General features: G+C 40.7%; 1 protein-coding gene across 4 annotated transcripts in view; it reads left to right on the forward strand.

The window, feature by feature from the left end:
- Window positions 1-22,425, forward strand: part of LOC134344389 (CKLF-like MARVEL transmembrane domain-containing protein 6) — a 73,509-nt gene that overhangs the window by 19,821 nt on the left and 31,263 nt on the right. For all 4 annotated transcript variants that reach the window (XM_063044096.1, XM_063044098.1, XM_063044095.1 and 1 more), the window contains exon 3: window positions 20,370-20,546. In XM_063044096.1, the coding sequence (XP_062900166.1) occupies window positions 20,370-20,546 (177 nt within the window). The remainder of the gene's footprint in view (window positions 1-20,369; window positions 20,547-22,425) is intronic.

The raw sequence follows: 22,425 nt of genomic DNA on the forward strand, positions 1-22,425 counted from the left end.
AAAAGAAAAGGAAAAAAATCTCTGACATATAGTCGTAAATTGAAACACATAATAGCCATCATCTTTGCTGAACAAGTCGAAGATTGTGAAAAGTAGTTCCAAAAAGGTCCCCATAATGTGGAAAAGATCTTGTCTAGGTATAGAGATAGAACACCTACTCTTCTCTAGATTTAAACATGACATAACATCAATCAACCAATGGGCATAAGTAGGCAGAGCGGCATTTTTCCATTTAAGCAACAAAACTCTTCTGGCTGAAAGAGAAATAAAAGCCAAAATATGCAAATCATTTGGCTTAAGAGTAAAATAATTTCCTCCAACAATGCCAAACAAGGCAGTCAGAGGGCTGGGTTTAAAGTTTACTTTAAAAAGCTCCGACAAATTTTGAAATACTGTTTTCCAAAATTTATCAAGCCGCGGGCAGGACTGAAACATATGAATTGGAGAGGCCTCTTCGACATTACACCTATTACAGTATGGAGAAAAGTCTGAATAAAAACGAGAGCGCTTATCTTTAGTCATATAGGCTCTATGAACCACTTTAAATTGTAAAAGAAAATAAAAACAGCCCACTCCCGTCTACCCCCTCCCAGGAAAAAAAATCACCCAAGCGAGGGCGAAAGCTAATCTACTGATAAATTCTTCCCCCAATATCCAACTGGCAAAGCTCCAAGAGAAGAAAAGATTAGTACAGAATGAATTCCAACCTAGACTAAATAACCTTCAGAAGAACTAAAAAAATCAAAACATAATGTTTGCAAAAAATAATTATAAAGAAAACTTACTGAAGTTAAGTCCTAAACAGAAAAAATAAGAGAAAAAGAATTATTTATGAAAATATATCGAAAAAAAGAATTATTCAGAGAGAGAAGTAATAAGCTGCACAATTGCAACGAATTAATCAGTCAAACTGAGGGAACAAGATTATATGAAGCAGAAATAAACATTTAAACTTCTGGAGTTGATAGACTAAATATTATTCTAAAGAGCTAAAGAAGAGTTCAAAACATCATGTTGAAAAAAAATTAACTCAGCAAAGAAAATACGATAAGAACAGAAACTAATTATAGAAGTATACGAGAGTAGAAGAGAGAATTGTTCAAAAAAAAAAGACGTACTAAACCATTAGATTGCAAACATCCAACAACGAAGAATAGGTCAAGCTAAGGAAGTGTAATTTATATGATACAGTCATAAACCATTGGTCTTCTGGACTTGATTTGGCCTGAAGAAAATCGTGCACTTCCTCAAGCGAACGAAACCACTTAGGAGATCCATTTTCCAAAATGATCCTGAGGTGAGCGGGGCAATTTAGTGAAGGTTTTTAGCCTTTGGTGTATAACTCCACCATAAACTTTTTATACTTAAAACGTTCGTTTAATACCTCAGGTGAATAATCTTTGGCCGGTCTTATCTTGTAATCTTCAAAGTTAATCATACCTAACCAATGAAATTGGTAAATTATAGAAACCTTAGTTTGGAAATCATGAAAAGCAATTATCACAGGTCGAGGTTTTTGTTGAGAGGCGGGTCTAAACACTAGAATTTGGTGTGCTCGGTCTATTCTTGGTGGAGTATCCAAAACTTCAGAAAACAAACGAGCCAACAGATTTGCAAAAAAATTCTGCAGGTTGCTTGCCTTCGACCAGCTAAGGAAGACCTAAAACTTGTATATTGTTCCTTCTTGATCTATTCTCCAAAGCGACAATCTTCTTAAAGATTCAACAATTTTCGATTGTTTATCTCCAAGCTTTTCTAATTCATCCGTCTTAGTGTCCAGTCTGGTTAAAGCATCTTCATGTTCTTGAATCTGAGTAGTATGTTCCTGTAAAGTTTTTTGCGAAGTCTGCAGCAGAATCTCCATTTGTTTAAGCTCTGTGGTAACTTTTAAACATACATCGGAAAGTTGTTGAGACATCTCGCTCTGAGCTTTCTAAATTAACTCCGCTTTAGCTTCCATAGTCCCAGAAGGATCCTCTTCTTTTTTTGAAGTTTTAGCATGAGACATCATAATACTCCAAAAGTAAGTTTTTCAAAGCAGATTGGATTCAGTAATTTAAAAAGAACGGAGCCATTGGACGAACGCATCTACTCCATGCAATGCCAGTAAGAGGAGTTGGGAGTTCAGTCTTCTCATGGCCTGCTTTTCATCATAACAGTTCTTGTCCTAATGTTACGGTACCTTCTGCCTAGTAGGGGGGCAAAGAGATTGTTGGACAGATGGGAGGGATCCTTGACTATGCTAAAGGCTGTGTGTTTGCGGTGCTCCTGATAAGCATCTCAGATGTGTGGAGGAACAACCCCAATGATCCTCTCAACATCATGATATGACCACCATTTGCTCCATTTGGCCTGGTTCCTTTTCCGAAGTCAAGCCTACCAATGCTGCCTTAATTGTTGGGCCAGTAACTTGCTGAAAAATGTTCTCCTGACCACACTTTGGAAACTCCCCTTCTTTGTTTGAGTTATTACTGTCCCTATCTATATTCAGTGACCACTTTATTGGGCACCTCCTGTACCTAATGAAGTAGCCATTGAGTTTATGTTCGTGGCCCAACAACTAAGACAGCATTGCCAGACTTGGCTGCTGGAGCCCATCCATTTCAAGGTGCGACATGTTATTGTGCATTCAGAGATGATGTTCTCCATGCCACTGTTGTAACACATGGTTACTTGAGTTACTGTCTCCTTCCTGTCAGCTTGAACAAGTCTGGCCATTTTCATCTAACCTCCTTCATTAACAAGGCATTTTTACACACAGAACTGCACTCACTGGATGCCTTTTTGTTTTTTGCACCATTTTCTAGAGACGTTGTGCATGAAAATCCAGGAGATCAGCAGTTTGAGATTTTCGAGCCACCCCGTCTGGCACCAACAATCATTCCATGACCAAAGTCACTTAGATCACATTTCTTCCCTCTTCTGATGTTTGGTCTGAACTACAACTGAACCTCTTGACCATGTCTGCATAATTTTGTGTATTGAGTTACTGCGATGTGATTGGCTGATTAACAAGCAGGTGTAGCAGTGGCCAGTGACTGCATATTGGTCCTCCAATGTGACTGTTATTTCTTGCCAGGGAAATTCAGGGATGCAAATTCAAATCCTTCAACAGCAGTTATAGAATTAAATTGTCACTCCCTATCCCATCGCCAATTTTGAGATGAATATGAACTAACTTTGTAATGATATTGACAAAAAAAAATACCAGATTATCTTGGGTGTTGTAGTTTTCTCCCACATCCTACAGATGTGCTGGTAAATAAATTGTCTACTGTAGGTTACACCTTGGTCCAGCTAAACTCAAAAAAAGTTTATGGGAATTTGGGAAAGGATAAGTTGCAGAAATATAGGGAAACAGGAGAGGGGGTAGTTGTAAGAAATGGAACTGATGGGTCATCTTGTGTTGTGATAAGTGACATCATTTGCATGACTAAGGAAATCTAGTTTATTTTCACCTACCATCCTCCCTTGCATGTTTATCCCCCCGCCGCCCTATTTTGAAGCATTGAAACTAACAATGGCTGAGAGTATATCCTGAGTGGGGAATATCATCAGCCATCTCAAGTGGCTGACGAAGCAGCAGTCCTGGGTGACCCTGAAGAATGTGTCTATAAACCGGATCAGAGCAAAATCCTGCCATCACAATGATACCCTGCATCATGCTGTATTGCACGAAGGGTAAACTCCAAACAGACCTGGTATAGCTCAATATATATATCTGGAACTACAACATCACGGCTTGGCATACCCCACATTATATCATTACAGTCAAGTCAGCGGATCAGGCAAAGGTCAGCTAAATAACGAATGGGTGGAGGTGGCTCCAAGTATGCCTTCAGCCACCACAATGGTGGAATCCAGTATGTTGCTGCAAGAAGTAAGACTGAGACATTTCCCACCATCACTTAAACCAGCCATCTGGCAATTAAATTTCCTCCAAACAAGTTCAGGAAATGACACTGGATCAGTGCTGATAAGGAACCAGACAGCATCTTGGCAGTAGTACGAAGATCTTCTCTGCCAAAGTAGCCGTTCCTCCAACAGCTTCAGTAGAATTGCCGTATTGACGTCTACCCATCTATAATCCCAAATATATATATTATTTCCCCTTGTTTTATCTGTGCACAAAAGAGAAGAGAAATGTGATCTATCCTCTAGTAAAAGACCATGTCTGTCAAAGGGAAAACAATTGAATCATATTGTCTCCTAAAGCAAAAAAATGGTTGTGGATATTGGGCGTCGATCATCCCAGCTGCATGAATTCCTCAACCAACTGGTGTTTGCCCAATTATCTCCATTGGCTTCACCTATGACTTCCCTTGCATTACAAGATCAAATAGGGATACATGCTGATGATTGCACGTTCTGTTTGGTTTGCTTGTGTTTCATTTATATCGAATGGTATAATGGGTTTGACCATATACTCTGGCCTAGCTGAGAGCAATGTACCGGCCATGGATCCCATGCTGTATAAATGAGAGAGATAGTGGAGAGGATGGCATGCAGCACAAATTGTAACAGATCAAAGAGAAGTTCTGCTAGCAACACTCCAAGTAAAAATGCAGATTTGCTTGTGGCATTGTAATGAGATTGTATCAAAGATCCATTTTGTCAGCTTTGGCTCTTTGGGGAAAAAAAAATATAAATTTTACATGCACTTTCTATTTCCTCTGCCCTGCAATTTAATTTAATTAACCTCCAATGTTTAACAGATACTGTGAAATCAGCTTCATCTGCCTATCAGCTGTGCACTCCACATCTTGGATCACTCCAGGATCTAGCCATTTTCCTAAGAATACAAATTTTATAACACTTTTCTGTTTCTGCTGGCAATTCAGTGGTCCTGTAGACCCTTGTCTCATTCTCTCATTGCAGCATCTTGCCAGTGACAACATATCTTATCTCAACTAGAGTATAATTAATTAATCTTTGATTCTGTTGCACTTGCCCAACATGGTTGTGAAATAGATGGAAATGATACTGAAAGTTCTTAACTTTTGCACAGTGCCAGTAGTTCAATATTTGTTCACTCAAAAGTTACAGTTAGGTCAGGGTTGCCTCTGGCTCTAGTTACTCTGATTTGAATAAGATCATGATGTGATCAGAGTTGGTCAGATCATGACCAAGTGGAGAAAAAATCATTTGGGCTATCAAAATGTTATACGTGTGCATTTGTACTTGTTTAACTAGAGAGCAGCAGGATATAGATGTAGCTTTCTAGCTGTAGCTTATGGCAGGTGAAGTAATGAAGCAGTACATCATTTGTACAGATATAGCATAATGGATTAAAAATATTAGACAATAAGACATGAGAGCAGAATTAGGCCATCTGGCACATCGAGTCTGTTCTGCCATTCAATCATGGCTGATCCGTTTTTCTTCTCCTCCTCAACCCCAGTTATTTGTTGTAAAGTCTTGCACTTTTACAGCAACATGTTTAGGTTGAGTCTGTATTTTCTGCAGTTGAGAGTGAGCTGTGATCTCACCATTGGAATGTTTAGTACTTGTAAAGAATTTGGCATATTTGATGCTGAAAAACTGTTTACTTAGATGAAGGATCTAGATTTGGGTGTTGACAATGTTGGAATAAATAATTCACCAATTAGTATGGAGATACAAAACAACCCTGTAGGGGCAGAATGGGCACTTTCCACAAATACTTGTGGACTAGTCTTAATGACCAAAATTGGCAGATTTTAGGATTGAAATGAATTTGAAGGATTCCAGAAACATGGAATTAAGTTACTATTGTAAATGTTCATCCATCCTCCTGTGGAGAAAATACTGACAATTATAATCAAATGTCACAAGCTGATTTAAATGAGATTAATTAAGGTAACAATAGCCGTTGAAAAAGTGTGTAAAAGTAGAGGATCTGGATAAGATTTTAGTCTGGAATAGATGTAGTAAAAGAAGGGAGTATTAAGGGTTTAGCAGTTTTAAGAGGATAAGTCTGCAGGTTGTTATGGGTTAGGAAAACTCTCAGACTGTGCGAACCAGGGGGAGAAATTGGAGGCTTGTCAATATCTCCCTACAATATGTCTCACCATGAAACCAGTACCAGAGTCTTGGATAACCACCAACATTATTACCTTATTCTTTAAAAATGGGAAGAATGGGATAAAACAAATAATTGTTACTGTAATTAGATTAACTCTGAGCAGATTATTTGAATCACTTCTAAATTTTAATCTTAGTAGAACACAATCAGAATAGAGATATACAGCACGAAAATAGGCTTTTTGGCTAACCGAGTCCAACTAATCATTTTACACCCATGCACACCAATAGCACTTTAATCCCAGTTTATTCTCCCTATATTATGCCTGTATGCCTGATGGTGTAGTGTGTACTAGCAGTATGCCTGATATTGTAGTGTGTGAAGGAAGAAAAATGGGTGCAGTTACTGTTACAAGAGAAGGTGCTCAAAAAGCTGAAAGACCTAAAGGTACATAAGTCACCCGGACCAGAGGAACTGCACCCTAGGGCTTTGAAAGAGGTAGCGTTAGAGATTGTGGTGGCATTAGAAATGATCTTTCAAAGATCATTGGACTATGGCATGGTGCCAGAGGACTGGAAAATTGCAAATGTTATTCCTCTCTTTAAGAAAGGAGGAAGGCGGCAGAAAGGAAATTATAGGCCAGTTAGCCTGACCTCAGTAGTTGGGAAGATGTTGCATTCAGTTGTTAAGGATGAGGTTATGGAGTACTTGGTAACACAGGTCAAAATGGGACAGAGTTAGCATGGTATCCTGAAGGGAAGATCTTGCCCGATGAACCCGTTGGAATTCTTTGAGGAGATTACAACTAGGATAGATAAAGGAGAAGCAATGGATGTTGTATATTTGGACTTTCAGAAGGCCTTGACAAGGTGCCACACATGAGGCTGCTTACCAAGTTAAGAGCCCATGGTATTACAAGAAAGTTACTGATATGATTAGAGTATTGGCTGATTGGTAGGAGGCAGCGAGTGGGAATAAAAGGATCCTTTTCTGGTCGGCTGGCAGTGACTAGTGGTGTTGGTGTTGGGACCACTTCTTTTTGTGCTGTATATAAATGATTTAGATGATGGAATAGATGGCTTTGTTGCCCAGTTTGCAGATGATTGGTGGAGGGGCAGGTAGCGTTGAGGAAACGGGTAGGGTGCAGAAGGAATTAGACAGATTAGGAAAATGGGCAAGAAAGTGGCAAATGAAATAAAATGTTGGAGAATGCATGGTCATGCACTTTGGTAGTAGAAATAAATTTGTGGCCTATTTTCTAAATGGGGAGAAAATCCAGGAATCTGAGATACAGATGCAGAACAGCCTGAAGTTTAACTTGCAGGTTGAGTCGGTGGTGAGGAAGGCAAATGCCGTGTTAGCGTTCATTTCAAGAGGTCTAGAATACAAGAGTAAGGACGTGATGCTGAGGCTTTATAAGGCACTGGTGAGTATTGTGAACAGTTTTGGACCCCTCATCTTAGAAGAGATGTGCTGGCATTGGAGAGGGTCCAGAGGAGGTTCACAAGGATGATTCCAGGAATGAAAGGGTTATCGTACAAGGGACATTGATGACTCTCGGTCTGTACTCACTGGAATTCAGAAGGATGGGGGGAGGGGCGGGGGAATCTCATTGTAACCTTTCAAATGTTGAAAGACCTAGACAGAGTAGATGTGGAAAAGATGCTTCTCATAGTGGGAGAGTCTAGGACAAGAGGACATAGCCTCAGGATAGACTGGTGCCCTATCGAAACATATGTGGAGAAATTCTTTAGCAGAAGTGTGGTGAAGTTGTGGAACTTGTTGCCACATGCAGTTGTGGAGGTCAGGTCATTTGGTGTATTTAAGGCAGAGATTAATGGCATCAAAGGTTACGGGGAGAAGGCCAGGAACTGGAGTTGAGGAGGAGATTTTAAAAAGAGGATCAGCTACGATTGAATGGCGGAGCAGACTCGATGTGTCAGATGGCCTAATCCTGCTCCTATGTCTTATGGTCGTGTTGTCATCACCTCCCCTTAGATTCAGCCAGTAGAAGGAAAGTGGTTTCCCGTAACTTTCATTGACTTATTTGAAGAGGTAACTTAGATCATTTACAAATTCCCACATGGTACATTGGTCAAAAATATAAAATATGACAGATTAAAAGTTTAAAAGATTAAAAGTTGTAGAACTGTTACTGCTGATTGCTCAGAGTTTTAGTGACTTGGGTTTAGTACTGATCTTTGGTGCCTCATATTTTCCCCATGTCTGTATGGGTTCACAACTGTACCCAACCAGACACTGCAGTCTCCATTTTATTACAACTACAGTCTATTATGTGTGCCAGCAGATACAATTCAAACTGTTTAAGGGTGAGTTTTAGAGTACTTTTCCTTCTGGGGAATTCTTTTCAGAATATTAAAAGATGATTGTAGGAAACCACAAGATGGGGACATTGTGTATTCAGCTTGGTAACTGGATGTAGTTTATTCTTGCTAAACATTTTGCAGTGACTCAGTGACCTGTTATTGATCAAAGCACGAATTGAAACCAAGTGGGCAGCTTACAATTTTCTTGTTGCTTATTGGTTGGTGTTTTTTTTTTAATATTCATAAGACATTTTTATCTGAGTCTAAAAGCTTTTGATGTTTATTACTCCTATGAAAAAATAAATTACCTTTTAGATGAGGAGTCTTCATCTAGTATTAAGAACATAGAGCATAGAAGAGTACAGCACAGGAACTGGATTAAATCTGATCTTTGAGCTTCTAACTTTCTATCTTCAAATTCCAGTTTTGAGAGAGAGTTGATAATTGGGTAACTGCAGTGCTGTAAAAAAAGTACTACTTCTACTTATAACGATGCTTAGTGAGGCACAGGGAGATCTGTATTTACTGACAAGTACCTTTATTGTTCAAACTAACAAGTACGTGAATTCATATACTAAATACCTTGTGTGCACACTCGCTAAGTATCCCTGACTCTCCTGAATAGTCAAAGAATAGCAAAGGTATTGCCCAGGCAAAAGAGTTTACGCTGGCCAGGTGTTCCTCGTTGTCCCAATTCACTCGCCACGTGCTTCACACAGGGTTGCTTACGCTTGTATCTGCGATGGTTATTCTTTGAAGTTACCGCTATCAGCAGACACAAAGCATCCACTCTTACATCCATTGCTTATCAATTGAAATATTGCATTCCAGTGTCATTGGCCACAGGCCATGTATCCGTCCTTTAACACCTTGTTATTGGCTCTGCTCCAAGCCAGCATCCATTTGTTATCCTCTTCCCATCAAGTGACAGTCGATAATTTATAGCTCTTTGTTCTCAATTAGCAATGAGCTCTAATCACTTCAGGCAGGCAACAACCCCAACATTCACAAACCTGCATGTTATAGCCAACCAAAGAACATCTCACAAATAACTTCTTATTTGGAAATTATCTCCAGTCCAACAGATTACCTGAAGAATCATTGTGTCTTCTTTAAAACATTGATCAAGCCCAGAAAATGGAGAATAGTGTCTTCACAAAATGGCAGCATCCATTCCCAAGCATGCAGCAAGAACAAAAACTGCTTCCACTGTCCTTGATTCATTTGAATTCACTGATTTGTAGATTGTCATTCTTTCTGGCCAACAGCAGGTTCTAGTATATTTTGTATGTTACCCTATTGAGCTACCATAGGTGATTTTGTTTTTTTGATATTAGAGAGAGGCCGGTGTTTATTACCCTTCCCTATATTGCCTTGAGAAAGTGGTAGTGATGGTTCACATTCAACTATGGCAGTCTTTGGAGTGTTGAAGCTATTATGGTTTTAGACTTCGACTTAAAGTCGTGGAAGTAACAAATTCCATCTTGGACTGAATTCTTCAACTTGCAAGGGATCACTGAAGTGATGACTCTGCATTCTATTCAAATTAATTTTGTGTTCAGTATTAGAAATGTGGACATGTTTGTGTCAGCATTGGACATTGTTTATCTGTACAATACAGAAGTTGACTCAAACTATAATAGTTTCATTTTGGTAGAAGAGTTTCCTGAATATGTCAATGTCATTAGGTATGGTATTTCCCATCTGTTCCCTCTAGACTTTTACCATTAAATGAGGACATGACTCATTTAGTAAGTTGTTTATTCATGTCTTGAAACTTTTAGCTGTGGCTATGCTAGCTTTTGGAAGAGCAGTGTCTTCACTTTGTTTCTCTCTGATTTGTGTCATTCCTTCAAACACATACACAATGCTGGGAGATCTCAGCAGGCCAGGCAACATCTATGGAAAAGAATAGAGTCGATGTTTCGGGCCAGGAACCTTCATCAGATCTGGAGAAAGAAAGATGAGAGGTCAGAGTAAGGCGGGGTGGGGGAAGAAATACAGGGTGATAGGTGAAACTGGGAGAGGGAAGAGGGAAAGAGCTGGGAAGTTGATTGGTGAAAGAGATAAAGGGCTAGAGAAGGGGGAATGTGATAGGAGAGGACAGAAGGTCACGGAAGAAAGGGAAGGGGAGAAGCACCAGATGGAGGTGATGTGCACATAAGGAGATAAGATGAGAGGGGGTAATGGGAATGGTGGAAGGGGCTGTGGGAGAGCAGTTCCTGGCAGTTCCCAGATGAACACACGCATGTAATCCTGCTTGTTATTCTACCGATCGAGGACTGGGGGGCAGACTAATAGATGTCAGTCCCCAACTGAGCATGGACACTGTGCTACACCACCTCCGGCGTCTCCTCTCCTGGACTGCAGCATGCTGCTTGAGGCCCAGTCCTCACTACTACCAAGACCACATAGCTCCCCCTCCACCTGTTGCACCAACAAAAAGGGCAGGGAGCCAGTGGCATCTTACATTATCAGTGTCCAACAAGGTCTTGCGATCGCATGATTAAAAAGTCTAAGACAATCACCCGCTGTTACACAGCACGCCACCTTTGCACACGAACTCTTGACGCCAGCTCGTCTACTGATGAGCAGCTTGCTGATTGGGTGGACCTGCAGTAACTGAAGGTCTTAAATTCCAGCATTGTCTTGCGATCACAAAAAAGATAAAATCACGATGAAGAGTCCTTGAAAGTGAGTGCACTGGTTATGGGAGCAGTTCAGTATTGGGGTGAGTGGAGTTATCGCTTGTAGTTCAAGATCCTGATGCTTGACGGTAATAACTGTTATTTAATTTAGTCAAGATCACCTAAATACATTGACAATATATGCCACTAATCCGAGATGTATGTTATATAGACATGAGATTTCACAGAAGGTGGAAATCTTGAGCAAAACTCATAAAGTGATGGAAGAACTCAGCATGGTAGGCAGCACTTATGGAGAGGATAAATAGTTATGAGGGTGATGACCCAGAATGTTCAGTGTTTAGTTCCCTCCATAGATGCTGTCTGACCTGCTGAGTTCCTCTGACATTTTGTGTATATTTAATAATAAGCACATATCTTTGAATCCTGTCTTATCACAGTCGGCTAGTAGTACAAACGAAATACTCTGTGGATATTCTTAGTCTTTGAGATTAAAACAGATTTGGAAATGCTTGTAATGCGATGACTGAACCCGAAAGATGAGCTTGGGCTTCTTCTAGTAGACAATATTAACTATGGAAAAAAGTGCATGTTTGGTTATTTCAGTTCCAGTGTTTGATGTTCAGAGTAAATCTATGATCAAAGTTCATATATGTCACCATATACACCCTGAAATTCATTTTCTTGCAGGCATACTTAGTAAATCCAAGAATCATGATGCCATACCAACTTGTGAATTCGATCAGTGTGCAAAAGATGACAAACTGCAAATACATAAATCCATAAATAAGCAATAAATATTGAGAACATGGGATGAAGAGTCCTTGATGGTGGATCCATAGTTTGTGGGATTGTTTCAATGATCGGACATGAAGTTCAGAATCAGGCTTTATATCACTGGCATATGTTCTGAAGTGTGTTAACTTTACGGCAGCAGTGCAATGAAATACATAATCATATAGAGGGGAGAAACTGAGTAGATATATGTCTATTAATAAGTTAAAATAAGTAGTGCAAAAAAACAGAATTTATTTTAAAAAGTAGAGAATTAATGTACATGGATTCAATGTCCATTTAGGAATCAGATGGCAGAGGGGAAGAAGCTGTTCCTGAATCGCTGAGTGTGTGCCTTCAGGTTTCTGTACCTCCTTCCTGACAGTAACAGTGAGAAGAGGGCATGTCCTGGGTGGTGGGGATCCTTAATGAAGGATGCCTTCTTCCTAAGGCCCCACTGCTTGAAGATGTCTTGTACACTACGGAGGCTAGTATCCCTGATAGAGCTGACTAACTTTACAAGTTTCTGCAACTTACTTCAATCTTGTACAGTAGCCCCCCACCCCCATACCAGACGGTGAAGCAGCCAATCAGAACGTTCTCTACGGTACATTTGTATAAGTTTCCAAGTGTTTTGGTTGACAAACCAATTTTCCACAAACTCCTAAAGAAATATAGTTGCTGTCTTGCCTACTTTATAGCTACATCAATAAGTTGCGTCCAGATTAGGTACTCAGAGATATAGACAGCTGGGAATTTGAAATTGCTCACTTTCTCCACTTCTGATCCCTCTGAGGATTGGTTTGTGTTTCCCCATCTTACTGTTTCTGAAGTCCAGAATCGGCTCTTTGGCTTTGTTGATGATAGGGCAAGGTTGTCGCTGTGACTCCACTCAACAAACTGGTATATCTCACTCCTGTGTGCTTTTTTGTCACCATTTGAAATTCTGCCAACAGTGGTTGATTCATCAGCAAATTTAGAGATGGCATTTGAGATATGCCTAGCCACACAGTTATAGATTGATCACAAAAGAAAGTACATTGTCACAGTAGCTTTACAAGTGCAGAGATATAAATATTAGAAGAGAAGTAGAAAGAATTTTTTTTTAAAAAGTTGCCACAAACAGTCTCACAGGAGGGGGCCTACACGTCCTCGGCTCTAGGTTGACTCATTATAGACTCTAATGGCCGAGGTAAGGATGACCTCGTAGTGCACTCTTTGGAGCAGCGCACTTGTCTTGGTCTATTACTAAAAGTGGTCCTCTAGTCAGCTGAGGTGGCATGCAGAGAGTGAGAAACATTGTCCAGAATTGCCAGGATTTTCCATAGAGTCCTTTGTTCTACCACAACCTCCTGTGCGTTCAGTTTGACTCCTATAACAGCCAGCTTTTCTAATCCATTTATTGAGCCTGTTGGCATCACGTGTGTTGATGCCTTTGCCCCAGGACACTACCACATAGAAGATCGTACTGGTGACAACAGACTGATAGGACGTGTGAGGGATAGGCCTCCATGCTCCAAAAGACCTCACTCTCCTCAGGAAGTAGAGGCAACTCTGGCCCTTCTTGTACACAGTCTCTGTGTCGGTGCTCCACTCAAGTCTGTCATCCAGGTGCACCCCCAGGTACTCGTAGGTCCTCAATATCAATAGTAACAGGGAGCAGTGGAGGCTTAGTCTTCCTAAAGTCCATCACCATCTCCTTTGTCTTACTGATGTTGAGCTGCAGATGATTCGGCTTGTACAGTTTCACAGAGTCCTGCACCGGGGCCCCGTACTCATCCTCCCATCCTCCCTTTTCACACCCAGCTATGGCTGAGTCATCAGAGAAATTATGCAGATTACATGACTCCGTGTTGTACCTAAAATCTGAAGTATATAGACGAAACAGGAAGAAGTCAATACAGTCCTCTGTGGGGACCCAGTGCTGTCTGACACACAGCTCTGAAGCCGCACAAACTGTGGTCTGCCACAGATATGAGCGGAGAGCAAGTAGTGCAGTGGGCTAAGCATGCACCCTTGTGGTTAGCCAGTGTTGATTGTCAGCAAGGTGGAGATGTTATTTCCAATCTGCACAGATTGTGGTCTTCCAGTTAGGAAGTCAAGGATCCAATTGCAGAGGAAGGTACAGAGGGCTAGGTTATGTAGCTTTTCCTATCAGGATTGTTGGGATGATGGTGTTAAATGCTGAGCAATAGTCAATAAACAGCATAATTACATGGGTATTTGCACTGTCCAGGCCGCACGGAGGGCCATTGAGATTGCATCTGCTGTAGACCTATTGTGGCGAAGGGAAAATTGTAGTGGATGCAGATCCTTCCTGAGATGGGTGTTGATTGTAGCTGTGACCAACCTCTTAAAGCATTTCTTCACTGTAGATGTGAGTACGACTGGATGATCGTTAAGTCAGCTCAAGCTGCTCTTGAGAACTTGTTGCCCTTTTGAAGCAGGTACTTCCGACCATAACAATGAGAGATTGAAAATGTCTTTGAATGCCCTCACCAGTTACTTAGCACAGGTTTTCAGAGCCTTACCAGGTACTCCATTGGGTCCTGCCACCCTGCAAGGGTTCACCCTCTTTGAAAGACAGCCTGATATCGGCTTCCAAGGCAGATCACAGGGTCACTGGATGCTGCAGGGATCCTCTTAAATGTGGTTTTATTCCCCCTTTCAAAGCGGGCATAAAAGCTATTGCACTGGTCTGGTAGTGAAACATCGCTGCCATTCATGATGTTGGATTTTGCTTTATAGAAAGTAATGGCCTGCAAACCCTGCCAAAGTTGACGTGCATCCAGTGTCGCCTCTGACCTCGCTCGGAATTGTTTCTTGGCTCCTGAAGTAGCCCTTTGCAAGTCATACCTGGTTTTCTTAGACAGACCTGGGCCACCACAGATCTAGCCCTCAGACGAGTCCTTGAACACAGCCCAGACCACCAACTCAAAGCGATCCTGTAGCCGCTCCCCTGCCTCTCGTGACCACCTCTTTGTTTTGCTAATCTCTGGGGTTTTGCTGTTTAGCCTCTGCCTGTATGCAGATAGGAGGAGGACAGCCAAGTGATATGATTTACTGAAATATGGTAGGCATTCCTTATCTTGGTATAACAGTGGTCTAGTGTGTTGGGACTACTGCTGGTGGTAATTGGGCATGGTTTTCTCCAAACAAGCCTGGCTGGAGCCCCCAACTGTGATTTGAAATGTGTTGGGATGGACCGTTTCTTGTTTGGAGACAGCGTCATGCAGTATCTCAAGTGCTTGATTATAGCCGGCCACTTAGTGGTATGATGTATGAACTAATTGTGCACCAGTGTACTTATCTTGCCATTCCCACATAAGGAATTGATTTAAGGATGATTATGAGAGAGCCAGAGGGTGGTAGTTGGTGACTAATTTGGGGGAAACATAAGATAAATTAAATTCTTTAGCATAACTTCTACCATGCATTAGGTAACACTGCAGAAACAAAGCTTTGCCAATGCTGAAACAAGGGACTTTATTGAAAATGTTTTGCAAGTCACCGACCCAAACCATTTCCACTGTCATCTCAACCAACACACATCAAAGTTGCTGGTGGACACAGCAGGCCAGGCAGCATCTCTAGGAAGAGGTACAGTCGACGTTTCAGGCCGAGACCCTTCGTCAAGACTAACTGAAAGAAGAGCTAGTAAGAGATTTGAAAGTTGGAGGGGGAGGGGGAGATCCAAAATGATAGGAGAAGACAGGAGGGGGAGGGATGGAGCCAAGAGCTGGACAGGTGATAGGCAAAGGGGATATGAGAGGATCATGGGTCAGGAGGTCCGGGGAGAAAGATAAGGGGGGGGGGGGAACCCAGAGGATGGGCAAGGGGTATAGTCAGAGGGACAGAGGGAGAAAAAGGAGAGTGAGAGAAAGAATAAATGTATAAAAATAAATAACGGATGGGGTTCGAGGGGGAGGTGGGGCATTTATAAAAATAAGTAACGTCCACTGTCATCTGTTGTTTTTATTCCATAGGCGTCACCAGCTGTGGTTGCATTTTTTTTCTGATAGATAACACATGATCCAGTTCACTACTTTCACTCAATTCTAGGTTCTTTCTGTATTGCCCTGGTTAAGTTTTCTACTACTATGCTGTTCTGTAAAAGCAGTGTGCCATGCTGGAAAGTGTGTTTTGGCTTCGACTAAAATAAGGACACATTGTCCAACTTAACAATGTGAGTCAGCCAATCAGGATTGTGGGGAAGACAATCAGGATTGTCTGGTTTGGGTTCTTGGCAGGAGTTGAGAGGGGATGGGAGGGAAGATGGCCGAGGATGCTGTGGAAAGGAGTGTCCCTGTTGCACAAGGTGCTTCGTGCGGATGAATGGCTCCAATGAAGGGCCAATATTACAGAGAGAATGCCCATTTGTTTGAGATAGATTTCGAGCAAAGTTCAGAAGGTGGCGTGTGCTTAAACGTAGACCGTGGGTCCAGAGCATGAGTAAAAAAGCAACTTTAAGCTAAGCTCCTCCGATGTGTGCATTTAGCCAGGTTTAATTGTAATGGGTCCTTTTATTGTTCTCTGTTTTTTCTACTAGCTGTTCAATAAAGCTGAAATATATAAATATACTTCTTTATAATTTTATACAGCGTGCAATTAGTTACTTCTTGCCCTCAGACAATTGTGTATGGGCAGTATTTACAGACCATTTGCTCAAATCGAGGTTTCTTTCATCCAAGCATCACAATGTTCCTGGTTGGTTGAACCCCAGATGATACCAACCCTAGGCATGTATTGTTTATGAAAGGTGACCTTCTCACCATTGACTCCCATGGTTGTCCATGGGGCTGGCAATGAGTCAAATTTCCATAACAAAGACTTGGTATATAGCCATGCTGTTCGCATACTGAATCAGCAACAGGTTCAGTTATGACTGGTGACAAAATCGTATAAAGCTGTTAAGTTGGTAAATCTTAAAACTTGCAGGAATTGTACTTTGTAAAATTTGGCACTGTTTCAAGTTCAAGTTTATTGTCTGTACTGGGTTCGATTTTTTTTTAAAAAAATGTTTTGAGCCTGCACTAGCAAAGATAATATGGGGTGTTTCCAATACATTGTGGTAACCAGATAGTTAAATTAATGAACCAGTAGTTCTGAGCCTTTGATCCATTGATAGGATTTGAATCCCACCATGGCATTTGAGAAAATTCAATTCATATAACTAAATAATTTAGATTTTATTGTAAAAGCTAATATTAGTAATAATAACCATGAGACTAGGACCAGAAAATTGTTGCAAAGATCAGTTGGGTTCACTGTTTTCCGTGGGGGGAAGAAATCTGCCGCCTTTTCTGGTCTTGTCTGTATGTGACTACAGGTGGTTGTCTCTTAAATGTTTCTTCAGTTCAGAAGCTATTAAGAGAGTTATTAAATGGGGAAGTTGCCAGTAATTAACACTTCTTGTAAGTTGAATAAATGGGTATAATAACTAGTAAAATTACACATTTTAAGAATAAAGCAAATACATTATTAAGTCAGAAACAGCTAGGACTATATTACACAAATTTATGCTTGATATAAAAACTTTTTTCATTTATTCTCATTTTGAGCAGAGCCATAGAGGTGACTTTTGTAGTTAGGGTTGCTCAATCCACTTAGATCTTTCTACTTTCAAATCGGGTTATAATCTCAAATCTTGGGGAACTATCATATTCACCATTGTCAGAAACCATGAATTAAAGATTATGTCAACAAATTGAATTTTCTGCAATGAATTAAAAGTCTGTGCACTAGGTGGTGCTACAGTATATGCCATGAAGTATTTGCTTTAAAAAAATACTGTAACGTGCACAAAATAACTTTGTAAATTTGTATATGGCCTGCCATTTGTGGGTCCTTACACTCAAAATTGCTTTGACATTAATGTTTTTATTGAAATTGTTGATTCACCTTTGCTGTGTTATTCCAGCTTTCAAAGTTTTCAATCAAATTTACAGCCTTGTCACAGCATTGAAACTACATTAACCATATCAGAAATTACTTTTGCTGAGTGTTCCATCACCTTCTGTCTGTCTGGAGCCTTTAACGTGATTAACCACACGCACATTTTTTGTAGACTAACTCAATGCACTTATCTCACCTGCTTAACAGTGTGAGCATAACTAAAGCTTTTCATTTTATTTGCAAGTGATTAATTTCAAAATTTGCCACGATTCCACTCTTGCCCCTTTATCCAGATGGTCTGTGACTGTGAAAGCCAACATCCTAAAGTATAATTGATGTGGTCTTCATTAATGCCTTTGTCAAAGTCCATCATGGAGGGATGGTCCAAATGGTTTCGAGCCCAAAGGATGATTTACCACGATGACAGCTCCCCAGAAACAGTACCGTTCTGTTTTGCTTTTATGATTCCATACTCTGTCAAGTATTGGAGGTGTAAATAAAATGGTCCAGTTGGTGCTCTGTGGAAATGGTCAACTGGAATTTCCAGAGAATACACCCGCATCTTTTTCAAACTCGATGAGAAACATTTGCTCACTCAATCACTCAAAATGTTTGAAGTAATGGGTGAAGTGTTGAGGAATTAAGATCAGTTTTTGCAACATGTTGCCTTCCAAGTGAGTTGCTCTCCAATACTATTCCACTTTTATGGCATTTATCAAGTGCTGATCAACCCCAAAGACGATGGCAAGACTTTTCTCAAGCTGCACATTTTGTTCACTGCGTGTAAAAATGGAAGAAGCGCATGGGATTGGCTGAGTGTTGAACTGGGCTACTGTACAATAGATAATGAGGATACTTGCAGACCCCAGGTTACAACTGGATTCCAGTGTGTAGCCAGAGATGACATAGGTGCCACAGTGCTCACTTGGGATCAAGTGCTTTGCATTCATATGCATCTCATTTCCGAAGTTCCAAATGCCTATGGACAACTATTACAAATGAATAGCCATGGCAAACCAGCAGGGCAGATTTGTCAGCTGCTGCAGGGCTGCAAGCATCTTCTGTTGAGTGGAAAGGAACAGGGCACTTCCACGCACTTCCTCTCTCCACCCCTCCACCTCCACCTCCACTCAAGTCATGGGCTAGTGACAAGCAGAGCTGAGCAGGCTCACTCATGTATAAAGTCATCAAGGCCAGCTGACAGCCGCTTGTCTCATGCCTGCTCGCTCTTCTGTCACATGTGTTTCTGTAATCCTCTCCCACACACTGCTGTTGTTCATTTCCGACTTATGTACAATTTGGGTTATAAACAGTTCTCGGGAATAGAGTCCTGCTGTAACCTAAGGAGCTACCTGTATCCTCATTCTCTATTGCTCAGTAGCCAGGTTTAATGCTCAGTTTGAGCAATGAATGAAAACAGGCGTAATTCCAATTGTTTGCTGAGCAAAAGGATCACATTATTCTTTTTGGCTCTGAGTACCCCACAACAGCTAAAATGTTGCTGGGGTGCAACCGGAGAATGAGGTTGGGCCTAGTCCTACCAGTTTGGATGGGAGGGTAGAGGAGAAGATGAGCCAGATGAGATGGTGGATGGCTTGGGGCAGCTGGATATACAGTTGGGAGAACCATTACCTTGGGAAAATACAACTACCAAGTTAGAAATGTGTGTAAGTGCTGGGGGGGGGGGGGCGCGGTTGGGGTCAGACATTACTTACTAATTATCAGTGGGAAATACAAAAAAAATTCATACATGATGCTCAGAGGATTTGTTCAACAGTTACAGTGTGTGCACTGTGATGATTCTTCCAGGCCTCCTGTTTTGTGCATGTTCAAATCTTATAACAAAAAATATCACTGTCAGTAAATATTTAACTGCTGTGAGGAATTTTATCACCATTAATCTTCAGTATGTTTTTGCTATTTCTGTTGAATAATTGTGCACAGTAGAGTAGGAAAAATTCTTGAGCATCTTTAGAAGTAATTGGATTGTGTGAAGGTTTGAGGAGGAAAAAATAAATCATCCTCTCATTTAAAACTGAAACATGACTGAGATGATTATTGGGAATATCTGGATCATTAGCATTGCTGGTTTACACATAGGCTTCGCACATCTCTTGTGTTCAAATATTGAAAGCAGAGGTTGATGGGTTCTTGATTAGTCAGGGTGTCAAAGGATGCAGGGAGAAGGCAGGAGACTGGGGTTGAGAGGGATAATAAATCAGTTGTGTAGGAATGGCGGAGCAGACCCAATAAGCTGAATGGACTACTTCTGCTTATGTTCTTATCAATCTAACTGATAATTGCCCAGGTAATAAATTATGTGAAATTTGGACAGTATCAACTTTGTTGTCCTTTTTTTAAAAAAAAAACACAAAGCTGGCTATCAAAGAAATGGAAAACTAACAACACTGCAACAAAGAGTTTTCTTGAGCTTGACAACTAAGTGCATTTTGGCATAGGAAAAGGGGTGATTTAATCTGCCTGTGGCTATTATTAACCCTAATTGATGAAGATATTCCTAATAATGTCTAACAGAAACTAAACTGGATAAATGGATTTAAATCAGACAAATGGGATTAGTATAGATAGTTGTGATGGACTGAAAGGCCTGTTTTATGCTGTGTGAGTCTGACTTCATAATTCTGTGACTCTAATATTTGTATCACTGCAAGATTTGCAAGTAGTATATTTGAGTTTCTCTTCTGGTTTGTTCCTGAATAGGTCTTTTCATTTCTCGCCTTTGTTCTGGAAGAGGTGGTGGCAATCTGCAACATCTGTCATGCACTTTATTTCTTCGAGTTTGTCAGCTGCAGTGCCTTCTTCCTGACTTTGCTGCTGTTAATTATATTGGTCACTTCTCTGAAACGAAAGGTGGAAAGAATCGACTGGAAAAAAGTGGTAAGTACAATGATTTAAGAAGGTTTAGTTTAGCTTTGCATTTCATGGTAATGTTGATGGTTCTATTACTCTTGATATCTCAGATTCTGTTTTAAATGCCTCCCCAGGCTTAATCAAGTTAATGCTGATCACATTGCTTCTATAAGAAAACTTTAGACCAGATCAAGCAATTCAGTTCAGTTCAAAAAACAGCAAAGAATCAGAATCAGGTTTATTATCACCGGCATGTGATGTGAAATTTATTAACTTAGCAGCAGCAGTTCGATGCAATACAGAATGTAGAAAAAAAAATAATAATAAATAAATCAATTACACTATACATATATTGAATAGATTAAAAATCATGCAAAAAAAATAGAAATAATATATATTTAAAAAGTGAGGTAGTGTCCAAGGGTTCAATGTCCATTTAGGAATTGGATGGCAGAGGGGATGAAGCTGTTTCTGAATTGTTGAGTGTGTGCCTTCAGGCTTCTGTACCTCCTACCTGATGGTAACAGTGAGAAAAGGGCATGCCCTGGGTGCTGGGGGTCCTTAGTAATGGACACTGCCTTTCTGAGACACTGTTTCCTGAAGATGTCCTGGGTACTTTGTAGGCTAGTACCCAAGGTAGAGCTGACTAGATTTACAACCCTCTGCAGCTAATCTTGGTCCTGTGCAGTAGCACCTCCCCCCCACCCATACCAGACAGAGATGCAGCCTCTCAGAATGCTCTCCATGGTACATCTATAGATGTTTTTGAGTGTATTTGTTGACATACCAAACCTCTTCAAACTCCTAATGAAGTATAGCCACTGCCTTGCCATCTTTAAAACTGCGTCGAGTGTAAGGGGTTTAAAAGGCTAAGGCTTCAGTAATATCCCAAGACATTTACTCTGATAGTAGCCACTATCTATGCACTGTTTCAAGACAACCCCAACTCTAAATTCAAGCAGAGGTAGTTTAGGTTATCTTTTGGAACCTATTGATTAGGAGCCGAACAAATACAGGCCAGTTACTGCTGCATCACTCTGCTCTTGAGCATCAGAGTGATGAAAGAGGATCAGTCTTATTCACTGGTAGCCTCCTGCCTATTCCACAGTTCGGTTCTACTGGAATCACCTGCTATAGGTTAATTCTTTATTTACCCTAAATGAGAGACAGAGAAAAAAGGCAGTTGCTTCTGGAGCTAAGATAGCAGTAACTGTCTTTGAATATCACGCAGCATTGAGCACAGCTTAGTTCCAAAGAACCTTACTGTAAAATCAGTCATTGGTTCTACAAAGAAAGATAGTTGAGAATGGTGGAGATGAATCACCTCGGCAGAATGTTCACTGTTTTTCCCCCATAAACGGATTTGGTAGACCATGAGAGCCTTGATTTAATCCATTGGTTTTAGAAACACTTCAAACCGCAATTCATAGGAGCAGAATTAGGCCTTTCAAGTTTGTCCCACCATTTGATCATGGCTGATTTATTTTCCCTCTCAACCTCATTCTCTGGGCTTCTCCCATTAACCTTTGACACCCTTACTAATCAACCTCCGCTTTAAATATACCCAATGACTTGGCCTCCACAACTGAAAATGTTCTTTCTACTTAGTTACATTATGAATTCCACTTAGTTCTCTCTAAAGCAAGGTTTCCTAACCTGTGGTTCCTATTGGTAATTGTCCATGGCATAAAAAAGGTTGGGAGCCTCTGCTCTAAAGCATGCTGCTTCCATTGTTTGCCATATGCACAGGCTTGCGTTACTGTTTCACTAGATTTTTAGATTTGATGCTGCTTTTGCATCCTTTTCTGCATTCTTCAATTAAATTTTTGAAGTAAAGAAAGAAGTCATGTTAACCTTTTCCACAGATGCTGCCCGACCTGCTGAGTTCCTCCAGCGTGTTGCAAGT

Source organism: Mobula hypostoma, chromosome 3 (assembly GCF_963921235.1).
Source record: "Mobula hypostoma chromosome 3, sMobHyp1.1, whole genome shotgun sequence".
NCBI classification, from domain to species: Eukaryota; Metazoa; Chordata; class Chondrichthyes; order Myliobatiformes; family Myliobatidae; genus Mobula; species Mobula hypostoma.